Source organism: Betta splendens, chromosome 24 (genome assembly GCF_900634795.4).
Source record: "Betta splendens chromosome 24, fBetSpl5.4, whole genome shotgun sequence".
NCBI classification, from domain to species: domain Eukaryota; kingdom Metazoa; phylum Chordata; class Actinopteri; order Anabantiformes; family Osphronemidae; genus Betta; species Betta splendens.
Genome location: NC_040901.2, coordinates 4967571 through 4986783, shown reverse-complemented (window position 1 = coordinate 4986783; position 19213 = coordinate 4967571). Strand labels below are relative to the sequence as shown.

Below are 19213 nucleotides of genomic sequence, written 5' to 3'. Positions count from 1 at the left end.
TGATGCTACTAATGCACAAACCAAATGAAGTGATACAGTAATATTGACCCAAATGGGAGCAATATTACTCGCTACAGCATTTATAAGATTTAGTGCAGGAATCCTGACCATCGCTGCCCAGCCAGGCTAAAATGGCCGCTGGCGTCATGTGGCCGTCCCCGGAAGGTGGCTTTTCTTGCTCTTGGATGTCTGCAGCTGTAACCTTGAAGGATGCGATTTCATCTGTCACTTATTCTCCCCTCCCCATCTAGACTGTGTCAGGATAAACTGTAACACCAGTAAGTCAACATTCTTTTTTTTTTCTGCAGCCTTCCTTCCTTCAGTCAATGTTTGATTGTAGCCTGTGTGCGAGTGTAGGAATATGTGAATGCGGCGAACTGATAAGAGGATTTCTCAGATAAGACTGGAGGAACTTAATAGCCAGAGATCAAAGCCATGCAAAATTAATGTACTCTAGATATTTTAAATGACCCATTTCTGAAACTAATTCAGGCAACTAGTTCTAGTTCCCAGTGTGTGTAGCTACTCACCGAACATTTGCACCTCTGAGCCTCTATAGGCTGTTTTGTCTTATTATCCCAATCACTGTAATATATTACTTTGTTTCTCACTTACTTTGTTTTCTTGCCTCCCTTTTTTATCACATACTCCAGTCAATAGGTAATAAGCAGACGGTGTTAGCAGACGTGCTCTTACTCATGGAAAGGACTCTTCTTATTGTAATTTTCTTAGTGCTTCACAGCCTTGTGGAGGAAATAGAGGGATGGATTTTTAAAATGCTTTAGGTGTGTGAGTGAGAGACATCAGTCCTTGTTCACGCTGATTAGGTTGTCACTTCAATGGGACGTAAATGTTCCAGTGCACATGCACAGACAGATGCTGCAGAAAAATAATTATCAGTCATTTAGAACTGCATTGCCTCAACGTGATAGGTACTAGTACACAGTGATCTAAATGCAGCCTGCGATGCATCAACGCCAACAGCTTAAAAAGCATTCTAGAAAAATCTTTACTTGTACATGTGTGGTCTGAGAGTCAGAAAAAAGGCTTGGTCACTAAATTAAATTTCTAATCTCTGAGCCAAGAAATGAAAACACAAAACAAATAGATGGAACAATACTTATTTTATGAGATTTAAACCCCTGCAACACAGTTTTATGGGATGGAAATGACCTCTGATGCTGTACTGCCCTCTAGTGGTCAGTGGTATTAATTTTGTATTTTTATATTATTTTAATTTCATGGCCCATATTAAGCGATAACCAGGTGATCACAAAGAGTCCTTGCATGAGTAATAGCTGATGTTCTTGTTCACTTTGCTGCCCGTTGTTATTTGTTCTACTCTTCTCCTCTGTTGTCAAATCCAAACCAAATTTTTGTTCGGAGCTAAACTCCACATTCTATCGAGTAAAGATGTTGAGGAGCTTATTCCTGGTTAGCCGTCCCAGTTTTGCCGTGGTACAAACAAAGATTTGGTTTGTGCTCGTGCCTCCCCCCGTCCCTGGACTAATTCACCCTCCTCTTCAGGCAAAGGCCCGGAGGTTCTTTACGCCGGACAAAAGCTCAACGACAACGAGTGGCACTCGGTGCGAGTGGTCCGCCGCGGTAAGAACTTCAAGCTCACCGTGGATGAGGACATGGCCGAAGGTACTTAACTTTGAAATGCACAGTCTCATGAATGATTAGGTGACATCGTTTTTTTAGGATTTATACTTGAAACATACTGTATATTACTGTACTGGAGCCTCTTTGTGAACTTATGTGTCATTTCCTTTACTTTTATCTCTCTGTTCTCATCTATGGAATTGAATGACACTGTAGAAGAAGCCATTGTCCATGCTCCTCAGCCCCTTGATCATGTTGTCCTCTACTTTCTCCTGCTTCCTCAGGTCAGATGGCGGGTGACCACACGCGTCTGGAATTCAATAACGTAGAGACAGGAATCTTGACGGAGAGACGCTTCGTCTCATCGGCTCCTTCCTCCTACATAGGACACCTCCAGGTACAATACGTGAAGCTTAGGTGGGCCTTTAGGTGCAGAGTAATGATTATAGTAATCATCATTCGTCTCCTAACTCTCCCCCGCAGAGCCTGAAGTTCAACGGGATGCAGTACATCGACATGTGCAAGAACGGCGACATCGACTTCTGTGAGCTCAACGCCCGCTTCGGCATGCGCTTCATCATCGCCGACCCCGTGACCTTCAAGACCAAGGGCAGCTACCTGGGCCTGGCCACGCTGCAGGCCTACACCACCATGCACCTCTTCTTTCAGTTCAAAACCAACTCGCCCGACGGCTTCATAATCTTCAACAGCGGGGATGGAAACGACTTCATTGCTGTGGAGCTCGTCAAAGGGTGAGGAAGTACTAGAAATACCAGGTCTCATCATTGATTTAATAATCATAACCGACAGCTATCGATTCCCATCTTGCTTTGCACCTTGTAAAGGTGTGGGCGTCATCTCGCTTCAACCAGGCTTGTTTTTATCAGCTTAAATTTGCATTAGCATCAGATGCGGCGTAGGGGCACTGTGATGGCTTTTTCCATTAGCTTTAATCAGAATGAGAGATAAAAACACAGATACTGAACACACGCAGACGCCCTGACCCGTTGGTCGCATGCGCTTCTTCTCTGCCAGCTTCATCCACTATGTGTTCGACCTGGGCAACGGGCCGAGCCTTTTGAAGGGGAACAGCGACAACCCGCTGAACGACAACCAGTGGCACAACGTGGTGATCACGCGCGACGCCTCCAACACTCACACGCTCAAGGTGGACTCCAAGTCCGTCACACAGAACGTCAACGGGGCCAAGAACCTTGACCTCAAAGGTACGGAACCGCGCTGTGCTTTTAGAGAGAGATTACATTTGCTCAGTCCCTAAACGAAGCAAGCGGATTCACACCCTCACCTTCCTCCTCTGCCTGTCGCTTCCCATTCCTCCATTCAGGCGACCTGTTTATCGGAGGTCTGGGCCCCAACATGTACCAGAAACTCCCTAAGCTGGTGGTTTCTCGGGAGGGCTTCCAGGGCTGCTTGGCCTCGCTTGACCTCAACGGCCGCCTGCCAGACCTAATCAACGATGCCCTTTTCCGCAGCGGGCAGATTGAGCGCGGCTGTGAAGGTACAGATGGCCTGTGGCTTAGAAAAATGATGACCTGCTGTGTGTGATTTATTAGTCTAATTAAAGCGGGCTTCAGTAGCCTCTTAAGGCCGTTTCCTGGCGTTGTTAATCCTACTTATTTTTCTGTCCTACAACAGGCATTTTACATGAGAACTAGCTAATATATGCTGCTTTAGCATATATAGATTCATATAGGATTCATTAAATTATTACTGTTACCTTGTGTTAAAATATACAGCACAGTATCTGATATTCTTCACATACAGTACTGCATGGTGCAGGCGCCTAAGGTTTACTCTAGATGGCAGCAGAAGCTTATAATGCATCCAAATAAAAGCAGAACATGCAGTTCCACGCACTTTAACCAAATGTCTAATGATCACAATCGCACAGCGTGGGACTCGAACCCTTACTAACGAGCCCACGGCCCGTGCTGCACTCTGCCGTAGTGACAATGCTAACAATGTTGGTCCCTCACTAACCTTTCCTCTTGTTTTCCGCTCTGCTCTGTTCTGTTTGTTATGTTTGTTTCTGCGCTAACACAGTTGGTTTCACCAAAGCTGACCTGCAAGGTAGAGGGTTAAACTTTGCCTCTTAGAGGCATGCTCACCTGAAAGTTTGCTGTGTGCAATGCATTGTGGGTGTCTCCATGGCAGTAAGACCCCCCCCCTCTGTCCCTCCAGAGGTCGCATGCTCTCTGAAAACACTATGAATACAAATGTTGACTGAATATAAAAGTGGGAAAACATAAATATAATCAAATAATGGTTAGTACATTTTTCTGCAGCTGCTCCACGTGTTAAACAGATAGTTTTATAGTATTATTATTGTAAGTTAATTTATTTGAATGAAGATGTATTCAGTTCTCATGTAAATATGTGTCAGTGGTGCAGTTGTTTGTGGATATTCCCACAGTCTATTTGTGTGGAACTGCCAGTTGTGGCACCCAGGCAGGTGTAGACGGCAGAAAGAGGCTGTGGCTGCACACTGAAGTGCTGTATCAGTCCTCCCTCCCTCTCGCTCTCTTTTCAAAACGCCGTCATGTTCGCCACTTTACCCAGACGAGTGTTCTTCAGAGAGCGAGCGGCCGCCCGCTGTGCCGTTCACGTGCAGCGGGCCCCTCGGCCGCCTGTTCTGCCACACGGGCGCCGATATGTGCACACAAACGCTGGAACAATGCAGAAGTAGACGCTCTGCGTTGTGGGGGGGGGGGGGGGGGGGGGGCGCCTGGTCGACTGCCCGTACAGTCCATTACACAGTAAATGCACTTTCAGCTGGTGAACGTCAAACGTCTTCTTCTCCTCACGTTGTCTTGCTCGAGACAATTGCTCTCGAACATTGTCTACTTGCATTTGTCCGTCATCCGTTTGGACATTTCGTTTCATTCGACTCGATTTGATTTGCTCTTACGTGGGAGTCACGGAGGTTCTGGCGAGGTTTTCCCTCGTGTCTGTCTTCAGTGGGGGATTGTTTATCTCATTACATATGCTGTGTGCTCGTCCTTATCTGCGTTCCCTCTCAGTAAGTATTCAAAAGTAAGCGCTGCAGTACGTGTGGTGTAGAGGAAGAGCACACGCACGTCAGGTTTGACTTTGAATACCCTCCTCAGCTCCTGTATGAGTGAAGTGCATTCACGCAGATATGCACAACGTGTCCTCAAGTACATTTCTTCTCTTTGTGAATTCTGTCTGTCTGGTGCTTCTGTCGTCTCTAAGAAGAAAACATAATGTTACGACACTATTATGCAGTCTTTTAATGGATAGTGTGTAATGAAGTTTCTTTCCATGAGTCATTTGTCAAGAAGGTTGGTTTAATGTCTCGTCCTGCTTGTTGACGGGGGGGGGGGGGGTGCAGCTTTCTAAGTTTTACGCCGCTAAAACTTTCCGGAAACGTGCTGGAATGATGAAAGTTGCATGCGAGTCCCATCTGCACCCGCTGTGAAGTGGGAAGGACGGGGAGGTTGACAGTGGCGCCACGTCAGCCCCACCTGGCTAGAAACGCATCCCACAGTCCCAGGAGCTGCTCTTTGCTCCTTCTGCCCCCGTCCTGTCCTCACGTCTCCAGGTTAGGCTTCCTGTGGCGCCACTGTTCGCTCCCTCATCTGTCGTCCACCGATCTCTCCAGACTGCATTCCTTCTGCATGGGTCCTACATTGTTAAGGCTCAGCGAAGCCAGTGTGGTTGCTTGACCGTGCACCTGTGGCATCTCTCCCTTCGTCTCCACGCAGGCCCGAGCACCACCTGCCAGGAGGACTCGTGCGCCAACATGGGCGTCTGCATCCAGCAGTGGGAGAACTTCACCTGCGACTGCTCCATGACGTCGTACACGGGCGCCCACTGCAACGACCGTGAGTACCTCCATGCTGTACAGTACTGTATATGGGCTTTAAATCGGTTTGCCCCGCGTGTGCATTTAAAGAGCTCTCTGCGGACGTCTTTTGTGATATAAAGCTGATGTTATGAGCTGGGAATTTAATTTGAAGGCACAGATGTTTATCATGCAAAGCCCACTATCATGTGGAACCTTTACGCTCCAAGCATCGGGTATAATATCCTTGACTCAAGGACTCTGGGACCATCTCCGTCATGCTTATTAAGTCTCTTAGAACAATAAAAGTGATGCTGAAAGCTTCGTGTGATCTTTACATGAAGCAATTGTTAAGGGTGTTTTTTTATTTATTTTTTTTCCGCAATGCAGGTTGTTGTAACACTTTGCTTCATGTCCAGAGCCTTCACATTTTGGGCTTCAAAGAGAACGGGCGAGACTGATGATGTGTAAAATATCCACTTTTGCCTCGATCGCCTCTTCATAAACGCCCTTCAAACCGCTATTGTAGACGTGGAAGAGTGCGTTTGCGTGTGTGCACGGGGGACCTCTCATCCCCATGACTACAGGGGACTTCCCTTCAGTAATCACGGTTGGCGCTCTTTCATTTAGTGCTTAATAGCGAGGGCATACTGCTGCTGGGCCGGACTAATGAGGTGATAGAGGCTGTTAGGAGGACTGATCTCTGCGCGCTGGCGTCCCCTAATCACCCGGACCTTCCTGGCGCTACACCCGACCACTGTGTATGACTTTGTATCTTGGAAATCCTAGTTTTAGTCTTCTTAATTTCTGCTTCTCCTCTGCAAAACGCAATCATTTTTCCCACTCAAGGCGGGTAATCGACTGAGGTTTTCACTGGGTGGTAGGAGCTGTGTGTTTATGTGTTAATTAGTGCTGGAACCCTCATTAAATCCCCGCCTGGTGCTGCCCAGGATGACTTAAAAGGATTTTCCATTGATTCCATATTGACACTTGCGTATTTCTTCTTGAAACACGAGCGCTTAGATGGTAACTTCGCGCACGTCTTCATGACATTGCAAGTTGAAGTCATACTTCTCCCTGTAGCTGGTTCCCGAGATAGATGTTTGCTAATATTGACTGGACTCTCCGAGCGTATAATAGCATTCTTAATTTAGCAGTACGGGCCTGAATGGGAATTTGTTTTAGTTGTCTTCCAAGCTGTTTTTGCGACCTGAAATAAGAAGTCGTGCAGCTTCGCTTCTTCTGGACTGACCCGATCTCCGGATGTTGACTCTGACGCCAAGCTCGGCCCACGGGAGGCGGTTTGAGCGGCGCAGTGCAGCCACACGCCACCGGGTGGCAGTAAATCCACGAGCCGCATCGCTCACCGTGCCTCAGCTCTGGGAGAAAATAAGATATAATCCCCTGAGCATGAAATCAGCTTTCCTGTTATTTTCCTCCACCGCTTTGCGTCTTGTACTTCTTTCTCTCTTTATCTGTCCCCCTCCCTACAAAACCCAAAGCTCCTACAAATTCTATCATTATATATCATAAAGGGAATATTGTGTTTTGTCTTTTAAACAATGCAAAATCCAATGTACATAACAAAATCATATTGCCGAGCGCTATTTTTTTTCCACGTTCGATTGTGGCAGCTGTATGAAGATGATATTGGCCAACGCAGCCTACGCTCGTGCTTGCGTGCGTGTTCTGCGACCGGCTTTTATTTAGCGAGCGCATCGCTGAGCGAGAGTTTCTAATTAACAACGTGGGAGTGGAGCTTCTCCCTCTGTTTCCCCGAGACGCTGCCTCTTTGATAGCTGCCAGCAAATATCTGTAATTGTCTGCTCCTCCGGCTCCGTCTCTGCCCCGTCGTCCAAATGGAGAAACTCGAGCAAAGCGGAGTGAACAGTTCTGTCAGTAAAAGCCTCTCGCCGTTTCGGCGGCGTCGGTTGTTAGCGCCGTGCCTCCGTGCCCTCCGTGCACCTCTCCTCTGTACCCAGGAGGGCTTCAGGTGATGGGGGAGGAAAAAAAACCCCAGAAACCTTAGCCAGCAGCTATCTGCGCTTCCTCCATTCATCCCTGTGTATTCCCTAGGCCTGCCTATGTGGCCGCACACCTTTGCTTATGGGATCGGGACACGAAGGAGACCTCCAGGGCCGTTCTCAGAGCCACAATGTCGTGCTCTGCACTGGCTAAAAGGGGTAGGGGGCGGAGAGTCGGACTCTTTTTATAGCGTTTTCATCCTGCTTGGTTCTGGCTCACTGCTTTTGTCATGCTCGTTTCCATCTCCCCGTCATCTCTCATCCATCCCCCACTTTTTTTCTACACCACTCCCCTCCTCTCCCATCCTCTCTTCCCCTCCCTCTCTCCCCGTTTTTCTCCGGACATCGTCTCCGTCGGGTTCTATGAATGCTGCAGAGTTTCATTTAAACCCAAGGACACGGGAGCTGTAGGCCGAGCGAGAGAAGCGGCGGCCACTCCTCTTCCAGATCCAGAGCAATTACTCAGCTTACGTAAAAGAATTATCTCTGCAAAGGTCGCTGCATTGTTCCACAGTCAGGAAGATGGTAAACAAACCAAAAACCGAGTATGAGGAGTCAGACTGAAGCCGGCAACAGAAAACCGTCTGACAGTTTGACGCTGATATCGGTAATTACATAGATAGATTTAGTGACGATTTCTCTGATTTTTCCCGTCAGTTCGATGATCCGAGCAAACGCTCTGCTCCTGCTTATCCCGATGTCCCCAGTGTCCCTTCCAAGGCCTGCTCAGAGGGCTGTAACGATATCTGGCTAACTGCTTACATAAATGACAGCGCAGCGGCGGGATTTTGTTCCTTTACTATTTAAAAGGAAATAATGGTGGCGTTCGCCTCTTAGTCGTTTCTCCTCCACTCGACGGAGCAGGGAGATGGAAAATAAAGGAAAGAGCAGAGGTGGGGGCTGAGGAACAAGCTGCTTCCTCCGGTCGCCAGCGTTCTGCTGTGTAGAAAATAAACAGTGTTGCCATTCTCTCGACTGTAGTGTCTCCTTGACGGTATTAAAGCTTCGGGGATAAAGGCAGCGACGTACAGAGGCAGCCGGTAAAAGTGTCTACCCCCACCGTGTTTGGGCTTCAAATCTGCCGCGTCAGTGGCGGGTTTGTACTGCAGGAGGAGTGTGTTACGTCCTTCTGGCCTGTAGGTGGCGATTGACTCCCACTTTTGGTCCTGAAACATCGTAGTTGCTTACGTCATATAGGCTCTTGTAGAACAACCAATGATCAGGTCTTTGGTGGCCTAGTGGTTAACGTGCATGGCCACAACGTTTTTTTTTTGTCCGGGGTTCGAGTCTGAGTGGAAGCAGTTTTTTTATTTTAATTATTGGAAAAACAGCGTCTCATCATCATCATGTGATCACGAGATGACAACGTTGTATTACTTAGTGCATGAATCGCCAAGACCATGAACCGCTGGTCGCGTTATAGTATGAAGTTATGAACGTAAGTAAATTATGGCAAATTATGGCAGTTTAAAACCGAAAATAGGAAGCTGAACGGTGCGCCCTCCCGCGTGCAGCGTTCGATTTATGGCAGACAAGCTACTGTAACCCTGATTTCTTGCTGTTGGTACGGGCAATTTTCTTTACGTGGAATGCTTCTTTAATGCACCACACGGCAAGACAGTACGGCACATGTACACTTTTTTCTTTACGCCGCGCTTATCCAACGCGCGTCACATTTTCCTGTCCCCCGTCAACAAGGACAGGTAGGAACTAATGTTGATGACAAATAAAATCACAGTAGCTGAAATGTCACGTTTCCCAAACATAAAATAAAAAAAATAAAAAGGAATACTAACTAAGGTTACACTACTACAATTTAAAAAAGTGAATAAGGATGATCTAGACCAGAGGTCTGCCACCGGTAACACCCACGTTTTAAATGAAAAAAACAAACACTGGGAGCCGCGGAGGGCGGCAATATTATATTATTTGAGAACATTCAACATTTGTTTTTTAATCCAAAGAAGACATAAAAGTCGGGGCTCAGAGATCTAACCGATGCTAAAACATTGTCAAGGCATCGACAAGGACAGCTAACTCGCTTTTCCCTGCTTCAAACAGCTGCTGTAACTGAGAGCAACCTGTGCGGCATCACCGGTCAATCTGTAAACGTATTAATTTTTTTTTGTAAATAAAAATAATGTTTGCCCTGTTCAAACCTGCATGGGGAATTCTGAAAGCGGCTGAGCAACTTCGTAGGAACACATTTCATATGGTACAGGTGAAAGGGAGACTAACAACACAACGCAGCCGAGGCTGTAGCAGCAGAGAAACGCAGATCTTTGTCCTGCGTGTTGATGAGCGTTTCCCATCCCCCAGTGTCACCGCTCTGGGACGTGGATGGCCACGCACACTTTCATTCAACAGACGGACATGAAAGAGGGAATAACGAAATAAACAGCTGGTTAACTTCGTGGGAACATGGCTGTAGCTCTGCAATGACTTTATGTGGTACAGGTGAAAGGAGTAATAACGAAATAAACAGCTGGTTAACTTCGTAGGAACACCTTGTAGTAGGAACTGGTATATTTAGAAAACCCAGTAGTACTAGTGTTAAGGTGTGTGAACTGGGGAGGAGACGGCAGCAGCGACTGAAGAGCGACTGAATAGAGTTGATGTCTTCCCCGCTGACAGGCGCATTCATTTGATAATGCACGTACCTTGGCTGACAGTTCAGTCAAAAACCATACTGAATCTTTATTAAACCGTCCCTGAATAACAAATATGAACTGCAGTTTCTTCCTTGATTATCCATGATTATTATGAAAGAAGCGCAAATCTTCGCCAGTCCAAATTGTGCAATTAATACTGTGTTTACAATAAAGGTAATAAATAATAACAATAGTATTTTCATTTTAAAAAGCACTGCATATTTTAAACGAATGTCGAAGTGCTACAAATAACTTAGACTACGCTACGATAAATACATACGTTTATTTTTGCAGAGTAAACGTATGTAGAACAAACTACTTGCTGCATTAATGAGTCTTAGACCTGCAGCTGATCACGCCGCCCGATGCTGCCCTGTCTCCCACGGAGCTTTGTCTGGAGCTGAGGTATTTCTCACCTGCTGATCGAGTAGTAGCAACACATTAGCATGTCTATGCGCCTCTACGGGGAGGGGGAGGGGTGTGTAGATTTCCTTTGCGACTGTGAGCAAACATGAGACAAGCAAAAGCTTGGTCGAACTCAGATCCAAGTCATCTGAGTACGAAACACATCACATTTCATTCGATCTCGTGTTTCATTCGAGCGGCAGTCGGGAGCTCTGTGCTAAGACTGCTGCCCCGCGACCCATCCACGGATGAGCTTCCATTAAAAATTAAAAGCAGAGGTTTTTTGTTTTTCGTTTTTCTCTAAACGAAAAAAACAGCTTAAAATTCAAGTCCGTGTGTTTTTGTTAAAAAATATTTTTGTTCAGTTTATTGGTTTGTAATGCGGTGCTTTTATTCAGGATAGATAGACGGGTGGGAAATCAAAGTTTTGAAACGTACACGGGCGAATAAGTCACATCAGCCACTCATTCAGTTACAATGACACGCACAGTCAAAACAAATTCTCGCTACATCTCGTGCGCCACTGCCCCGTTTCTCTCGTAGCTTGCATTTGTACATCCATACATTTGTGTATTGGTCACTCTCTGTCTGGACACATGACTCCGAAACACGTCACATGTTTGTGTAAGAGATTGATGTCTCCACCAAATTATATGCAGAGGTAACGAGAGAACGACTTTTTGTTTTCCGTTTGTCTCTAAACAATAAAAACATATTAACTCCAATTCCGTGTCTTTTTGTAAAAAACAAATATTTTTGCCTGTTTTATTGGTTTGTAAGGCGGTGCTTTGATTAAAATCCGTTTGCAGCTCATCGAAAGAGAAACGAAAACGCCGGTGAAAGTGGCTGGATGGACGGATGGGAAATGAAAATGTTGAAACGTACACGGGTCGAATAAGTCTCTCAGCCTCAGTTACAATGACACGCACAGTCAAAACAAGTCAAACTGCAGTTCTGCAGACACAGAGTAAACGCGTAGGAACAAACATGTTGCTGTAATGCGTCGCTGTAGATTTGCTGATTTCTGGCGTCCTGTCAAAATTACGACCGACAACTGCTGTAAAACAAATTCCTATGATTATTACGGTTATTTACGTAAAATCTACGACTATTGGAAAACATTCATTAACAAGTTGTGGAAGTTTAAAACCTAAATAAGCGGCTGTAGTCGCAGATGGACTGCGCTCTACGTCTTTACTTGCGCATTCAATTATATTAATTAAACCGCGACGCATAATCATGGTATTATGTGAAGCCAATATGTTGTATCAGATGTTAGAGCGGTGGGTGTGTACATATTTTTAAGATACGCCTTCTATTTAAAGACACGAAAAAGCTGAGGAGAATGAAAACAAGAATGTGTTGCTGCTGTGGCGCTGCCTGTTTTAAACCACACAGAACAATTATAACTTCGCAGTGAACAGAAAACAGCTAAGCCATCAACAAGTTGTTGCCCTTCACACTCCCCATGTTTTAGCACACAACAGATACTTAATAGTAAAATAGGTCTGGTGTAATATATGTGTGTTACAGGTAGAAATGAACAGTCGGACCTCAGTTACGCTGTAGTGCTTTGGAGGCTTCTAATCAACGCTGCGTCACCTGGTGGTTAAAACGAGACTAGCGTCCTGATTTTTTCCAGCCGGCTGCAGGATTAAAAATCTTTAGTCAGCGACGCACTCGCTGCACCGTGGCGACGCGGCGGTACTGCAGTAAAAACCCTAGTCACTTTGAACCGCTGCCACTGTAATTGGGCTTTTCACATGGGCGAACGTTTAGAATGAAGCGAGAGGAGAGGCGAACACGTGCATATGCTCTTAGATGCGAGGAGCTATCGGCTGTATAGACCCCCCTCATACATATTTACGTCGGCGCCTTTCAATAATTAAGCCCGCCGCCACTTTAAATGAGATGAAGTAGCTGGAGCTGTCCAGGATGAGCCAACAGGTGTTAAACTGGGCTTAGCAGGCTGCAAAGCACAACTCGGGCACCACAGAGCTTGGCATAGGTTCAGCTAGAAGAGTAGAGGTGGGACCTTTGATCATAATACATCCAGTGAAGCCAATTAGTGCTTTTTATCAGAAAAATATATAGTTTCTTTTATATGGAGTGCAAAAGTACATTTGGGCAAAAGAGCACTTATAAGTAGAGCAGAGGCATATGAGAGCATTTGCCTATAAATACCACAGGTAGATGAGAAATGGGTCAAAAGCTTTCCACAGAGACGGACTGGTCCTCGGGGCACAACCTATCCCACAAGCAGACTTTAAAATCCCGTGGTTCCTTTTGATTTTGATGCAGCCGTTGAGGCGATCGCGTCAGTCACAACGCTCTGACTCCTGATCTTGTGGCTCCAACACAGAGGAGTTCTCTCCACGACTTCCCTTTTCTCACGATGTCTCTATTAGAGCGAGGGCCCCGCTATTGGCTGATCAGGCTAATGAAGCCCGCTCGCGCTGCATTATGTCACCAGGGGACGTGTGCTGCACTGCGAAGCCCAAGCGCTCCAGGGATGAGGACGTGATGGAGGAGCAGGGGGTCAGGTGTCTGTAAGCAGAGGTGACTGGGCAGTGATTCATTTCGGTTGATCTGGTGTCTGTCTTTGCGATTGGGTGTAACGTTGAGGAGGCAGAGTTGCAACAGAACATGTGGAAGTTCTCCCCGTGTGGTAAATAACATAGCACCAGGTGCAGACACAGCGACAGCTCCCCTCACCTCTCAGACTTTGATCAAACCGCCCGCGCTAAGGAGAGGGATGCAGCATGGGAAAAAGCGAGCGGCAGGACGGGGATGATTGAGTCGAACACATTACGGACAGTTAGGATGGGAGGCATCCATCTGTTGGGGCGCCGGGCGGGTAACCTTGAGGCCCGGCCCGAGAGCTCAGCCACAGACACATCCATCAACGCAGGCTCCTAGACACGTTTCAGGAGCACCGGCAACACATAAAAATCATCTAATCAATGCTTCCAACACTTGGGCCGGATTTCAGGCTGGAGCACGTCCTGAATCACGCGCTTGTTTTCCTTTGCAGCTATGATATTGTTTTTGCTACAGTCTCTCTTACCATTATTCTCATTTTTCTTCCCGAGTTCAGCGGAGTGATTTTTCTCTTAACCCTTTCCTCCACGGCGTGTCTAAAAACAGCCCATTATTGCTAACTAGTCTAAATTGCCAAAGTATAGTTTTGGATCCCACAGCACGGCAAAAATGAATGCAGACTTTTTTCTCAGCAATGCACTTAAGAACCTGGCCGGCTTCTAACCCTTATCCTATAGAAAATGTCAGACTGTAGGCAATGTTCTTACAGCAAATGCTGTAACAACACTCATTTAATTGGCTTCGCTGTTCAGGCGTGTGTGTGTGTGTGTTTGACCTTCATATCGTAGAGAGTGAGTGCATTTCTGCTCTTTGTTGTATTTCAGGATGGGTTGGGTGTCCTCTCTCTCTCTCTCGCGTGCACAAATTGCCTGTGAACCCTCGGTTCGCGTTCGAGGACGCAGCCGCTCACGTTCCGTGACTTATTTGCTTACCTGGTCGGAACAATGGGCTGAGTCAATAAGCAGCTCCTCGTCAGCCCCTCTCGCGGCCGCTCTGAGTCACGGCAGTCGCGGTGAGGTGGATGCTTTTAAAAGGCCACACAAGTACGGCTAATTTGTCAGCGGCGGACAGCATTTCCCCTCTGTGCTGCTGCAGCACCGGCACCTGCTCGCACCCCCTCTCCCTCCGTGGCACAACACCAATTTAGATGTGCATGGATCAAAAGGGAAGGTGAGTTGATCCCGTTCCGCGGGCCCATTGTTCCTGTTGCACTCGCTCCTCTCCCTCCTTTGTCCCTCTGCCGTGGGGCTGATACAGTAGGTAGTCGCTGCCAGTAGGGAGCTAAACCACTAAAACAGACTACAAAGAATAGAGCTCCCCTTTGTGCTGCACTTACAGGAGGACACTTCATCAGAAACGATGGGCCGTGGGCTCCAACGGCCAAATGTTGGTTTTAATCTCAAATCAGATCAGTCTCACACGCCTCATTTTAACAAGTGCCAGCCTTTGGATGCGGCTTGGTATCGGTCCAAACTGTATTTCCCATGGCCACTAGCGGACGCTGCCTTACAAGCAGCCGACATGCTTCACAGTAAGCCTTCACAGGCGATTGGCAGCATCTGGTCTGGCAATTAATAGGGTTTGGTTTGTCCACAGGCCGGTCGTGCCAATTCATTAAGTTCAGTTGCCATAGTGAGGTCAGTCGTTGGAATGAAGTGCTTGGACCCTTCATAAAAACAGAGATGAAATGCATGTTGGGTAGCGTATGGCCTTTCATTGGAGGCATTAAAAGGCTCTCTGCTGAAGGAGCCTGGGGTGCGTCTGAAGGGCAGTCCTTCTCCTCGGAGGTGCGTGCCACCGCCGCTCAGTCCCCGTCACATCAAACTGACGCTTTGCACCAGCTGATGGCATTTTAAACGCAGTAACCAGCCGCAGGCGCAATCGCTTGCTCCTGTCTTGCTTTTCATATTGACGTTTCAGGAAGAGCTGTTGAGTAAAATGAACACCCCGGGTCTATTAATAATTGTGTGAAGTAAATTCACATCACTTTGCTCTTTATTGAGCAATTGCTAATAATGGAAATGAAGCTATTGAGTGAATGTCACTGATCTTACGTCCCACAGTTGGCCTGATTGGGCAGTTATGGGAAATCAAGCAGTTCATTAATCACAGCTGGTTTGATATGTCAAAGTAAAGCTCCTGTAGCGAGCGGCCGACGTTCTGCTAGCAAAAAAAAATATAGGCTGTGTTTTATTCCTGGAGAGGTTTTAAATGTGGCTGCAGACTCGGCCTGCGTTGATGTGTAGTAGAGTACAGTACGTTCCCTCTTTGCACAAGTGGTGAGAGGTCTGCGGTTTGAATATAAACCCATCACTTTGCGAGAATAATACTCACAACTTAAAGTGCCGCGAGTGTTTCCCGATACTGAAGGTGTGAATGAAGCACATCCTGGTCCTGACGTCTGACCAAACACCGCATTAGTACATTAGCGCCACGTGCCCGGCTCCTCCGATAATTACCAGCCGCTCTTCTGAAGTGTGCGTCAGCCGTCACGTCTCTTCCTAGAATGCCGCTTTACACTTCTCTTAATTCCCCTTTTCTCCGTCTCATTGCTAGATGTCTGTAATTATTGTGTCAGCAGCTTCCCAGCTCATCGCTTAGCCCCCCGCAGATGGCACCGCCGCGGATTCCAATGCCTTGCTTTAGGAGTTCGCAGTGGCAGATTTCCCACCTGCCTCGGCGGGAGACATCAAGGGACCCATTCTGATCGGCCTACTACTGTCTGAAGTGCAGACAGGTGCAGCATTTAATAAACAAACTATATTGCTTCATAACTACTGACTATGATTTGCAGATGGAGGCACAGATGGGAACAATATAACACTGTGCTAAATGATGTTGTAGATTGCAAACTTTGCTTTTGTTCCTCAAATAACGTTACTTATCCTCAAATGTATATAATTGTACACAGAACAGTCCCTGTATTATAATTATTATATATTTACAGGAGAATAATATTTGTCATTCATGTTTGACCATATCCAGGAATGTACATGGAGTGTAGTGGGATGTGTAGCTCTCACATTTTACCATTAGGCGGTCGGGTTGAGTAGCACAGCAGGAAAAAGCCAGCTCTCAAAAGGTCATAATTTATATTCATTATACAATGGCCTGGTTGGAAATGTTATACTGATTTGCTTAAGGGCGGTTGATTAATTTGACATAAGAGCTCTCAGAAATACACCCTCAGTCCCTTATCCATCCCGTTCTCGTTCCTCCTCCCTCAGACATTCTCTGATAATGTCCTGGCAGGTTTGAAGCTGTGGCAGCTTAGAAGAACCTGCCTTCACACACAAATTGATTAGAGCTCTTGCTAAATTTGTTTCCTCCAATTAAAAAACTGTTTTTCTAATAGGAGGTTCCAGCTGTTACATGAGGTAGCTGTGCTGAGTTTGTGCCCACATGACCACCACCATCTTAGCAACAGTAGAAAACAAACCGAAGCCGAGGAGTCGTCCCATCCACAGCTGGAGCAGTGCTCAGAAACATGTTGACAGCCCAGTCAACAGCCCAGTAATTCACAAACCGCCTCTCGCTTTGCTTCTTGAAGTTACCACACCTTCCCCGGACCCTTCACTTCACTCCACATACACACACAAACACGCACAAAATGGGACACTGATGCCATTTAGATTAGTATCCCCTGTGACCAATGCTGACATGAATTTGCTGGGTGACAAGGGACCCAATTACAGCAGAGAGCTGATCGTCCACAGGCCCACCGTTTCAAATTGTCTCCCTAGTGTCAAGTAGGGAGGAGGAAAGTGTATGTGTGTGTATGTACTCTGTGTGCGAGTGTGTGATCGTGACTGTGTCATTGTCTGTTCCTGTCTACAAAGAATAAACACTGGGGTCAAATACATCACTGTTACTCTTACAGTAACGCAAAGTGATGGCTGTCAGTCTTGAGATGTCTGGGGCGCACGCACGCACGCACGCACGCACGCACGCACGCACGCACGCACGCACGCACGCACGCACGCACGCACGCACGCACACACACACACGCACACACTTGAGGTACTGTAGTACTGTGGTGCCAGCATGCGCCATCAGCTGTTGTTAGTGTCTTGTTAACTTCACAAATAATATTAAAGCTGCTTAGTGACCCTCTGCTCTGTAGAAGCATGTTACTACTTAAATGTGTGCTATTAGTACGTTGCAGTTGTTTTCAAATGCAAATGTAAAAAGCCCAGTATAAGAATATGGTAATAAGAGAAATTTGCAAAGGTCATGGTCTGTTGTGATCCTCTGCTGTGAGTACTGTACTGTATGTCTCCGTCCCCATGTCTTTTCTCTACCTGACAGCTATCCTAACTAAATCAACCTCACTCCATTTGCCTGAAGGTCTAAACAGAGGAGACAGATAAAGACTTGCCACTTCCCGTGCTAGCAATCAATCGCAATCAGTCTCCCTCGGCCGAACCGTCCAGCCCGCTGCTGACTCCGACTGCACGACTGAGCACGTGCGGCGCGTTCGCCCTCTTTGTTTACGTGCCTTCGCCTTCTCCCTGTTGTCATCTGCACTTTCGCAGCGCTCCGTGTTTGTGTTTGTGTGCGCGTGCGTGTGTGTGCGCTCGCATTAGCCGCCGCGCTGTCTCTGTTTTATCCCAGGCTATTTTCAAACTTTGTTCGCTTCAACGTGCACTTTTCCTCCCCTGCCCCACTTCTCGACGTGCCTCCGCGGCGGCGTGAGCCCCGCGCTCGGCGACTACTATTTGTTTTGCCTCCGCTGCGCCGCGGCGTTGGTGAATTGAACCTCCTTCTCACTGAAACGTCTGCCACAATAAAAGTGTCTCCCGTCGGCGGGGTAATGCTTTTGAAAGGTTTTGCGTGCATATTAGAGGCAGGCTGGGGGAACATACTGGGATGTCATGTGTGCCGTCCTGGCATGAGGCAGAATGGCTGAGGATGCCAGAAAATCCTTTCCTCCTCTTGTCGTTGAGTGATGCTGCACACGGACCTGCTTCACCTGGAAATCTGTTAGCGCCTAATGAGTTTTATATAAAAAAATGGTGCAAATAATACTATTGGCTGTTTTTATTCTGCTCACTGAGTGGTTGACAGAGATGCTCTTCATTATTCACTGTGGAGTGTTCAGTGTGTGTGTGTGTGTGTGTGTGTGTGTGTGTGTGTGTGTGTGTGTGTGTGTGTGTGTGTGTGTGTGTGTGTGTGGCCGGCCTAGGGCCCTTGCCAGCCCATTACTCCCTTGCTGTTCTGCGTGTGTATGCGCGAGTGGGCTGTGTGTTCAGGCCTTACTGATTGTTTCTCCGTCGTAGGGACCCTCATTACTGCCCCCACACTGTCACAAGCATCTGCTCTCGTCCCCTCCCTCTTTCTCTCCTCCCGCCACGCGCCGCAGTCGACTCAAAGCGTGCGGGGAGGAAAAACATGGGAATCACGCGAAGAAGCGAGACCCTGAGCAAGAACATGACATCTGCAGGAACATACAAGCACGTCCAGCTGCCAGTCTCGGTGTGCTCTCGGCAGGAAAGCAGACCCCCGATCAGGCTCGTAGTTAGCAGTCATTGGACAAAGATTGATCCGTGGCCCTGGCTCAACCCTTGCCCGGCGAGGCCGTCACCCCGGGCGCCCCCACGAGGGCGGCAACTTTCGCAGTGATGTATCGCACGGCCCAGTGTGCAGCATCTGGGGAATGAGGGAGGTCAGGGCTTAAAGGGAACGCGAGTCCATGTGCGCGGGAGAGGAAAGAGAGACGAGAGCGAAAAGGCATAATGAGTGTGTCAAAATTAGCCTGGCTCACCCAGAGAAAAACAGCAGTATGTGTTACTAATGATTTGTTCCAGTAAAGCCCAGTGAGAGGGGAAAAAAACAGGAAAGGGCACAGGAGACGGCGGATGCAGACGAGGATGGAAGGGAGGACTGTTCGCGCAGCACAAATTGGAAACACGGCTGTTTCTTTTGGTCGCTCTTATTAAGCATGGCAGCGACAGCCAGACATTGGTCGACTCACATTTGTTAGCACCTAATGACCTGGAGGCCTGCAGATCCGAGGTGAAGCTGAGTAATGCCTGTGTTGCAGCACATATTAATGTATATAGTCACAGGGATGATCATCTATTACTTACTCTAATATCACA

At 47.3% G+C, this 19213-nt stretch overlaps 1 protein-coding gene across 22 annotated transcripts in view; it reads left to right on the top strand.

The window, feature by feature from the left end:
* Window positions 1-19213, top strand: part of nrxn3b (neurexin 3b) — a 202895-nt gene that overhangs the window by 77942 nt on the left and 105740 nt on the right. For 13 of the 22 annotated variants that reach the window (XM_029140711.3, XM_029140715.3, XM_029140704.3 and 10 more), the window contains 7 exons: window positions 252-278; window positions 1528-1647; window positions 1890-2002; window positions 2089-2357; window positions 2641-2831; window positions 2951-3124; window positions 5352-5471. In XM_029140711.3, the coding sequence (XP_028996544.1) occupies window positions 252-278; window positions 1528-1647; window positions 1890-2002; window positions 2089-2357; window positions 2641-2831; window positions 2951-3124; window positions 5352-5471 (1014 nt within the window). Of the gene's footprint in view, window positions 1-251; window positions 279-1527; window positions 1648-1889; window positions 2003-2088; window positions 2358-2640; window positions 2832-2950; window positions 3125-3669; window positions 3697-5351; window positions 5472-19213 lie in introns of all 22 variants that reach the window. The other 9 variants (XM_029140701.3, XM_029140706.3, XM_029140691.3 and 6 more) reach the window with 1 other exon arrangement.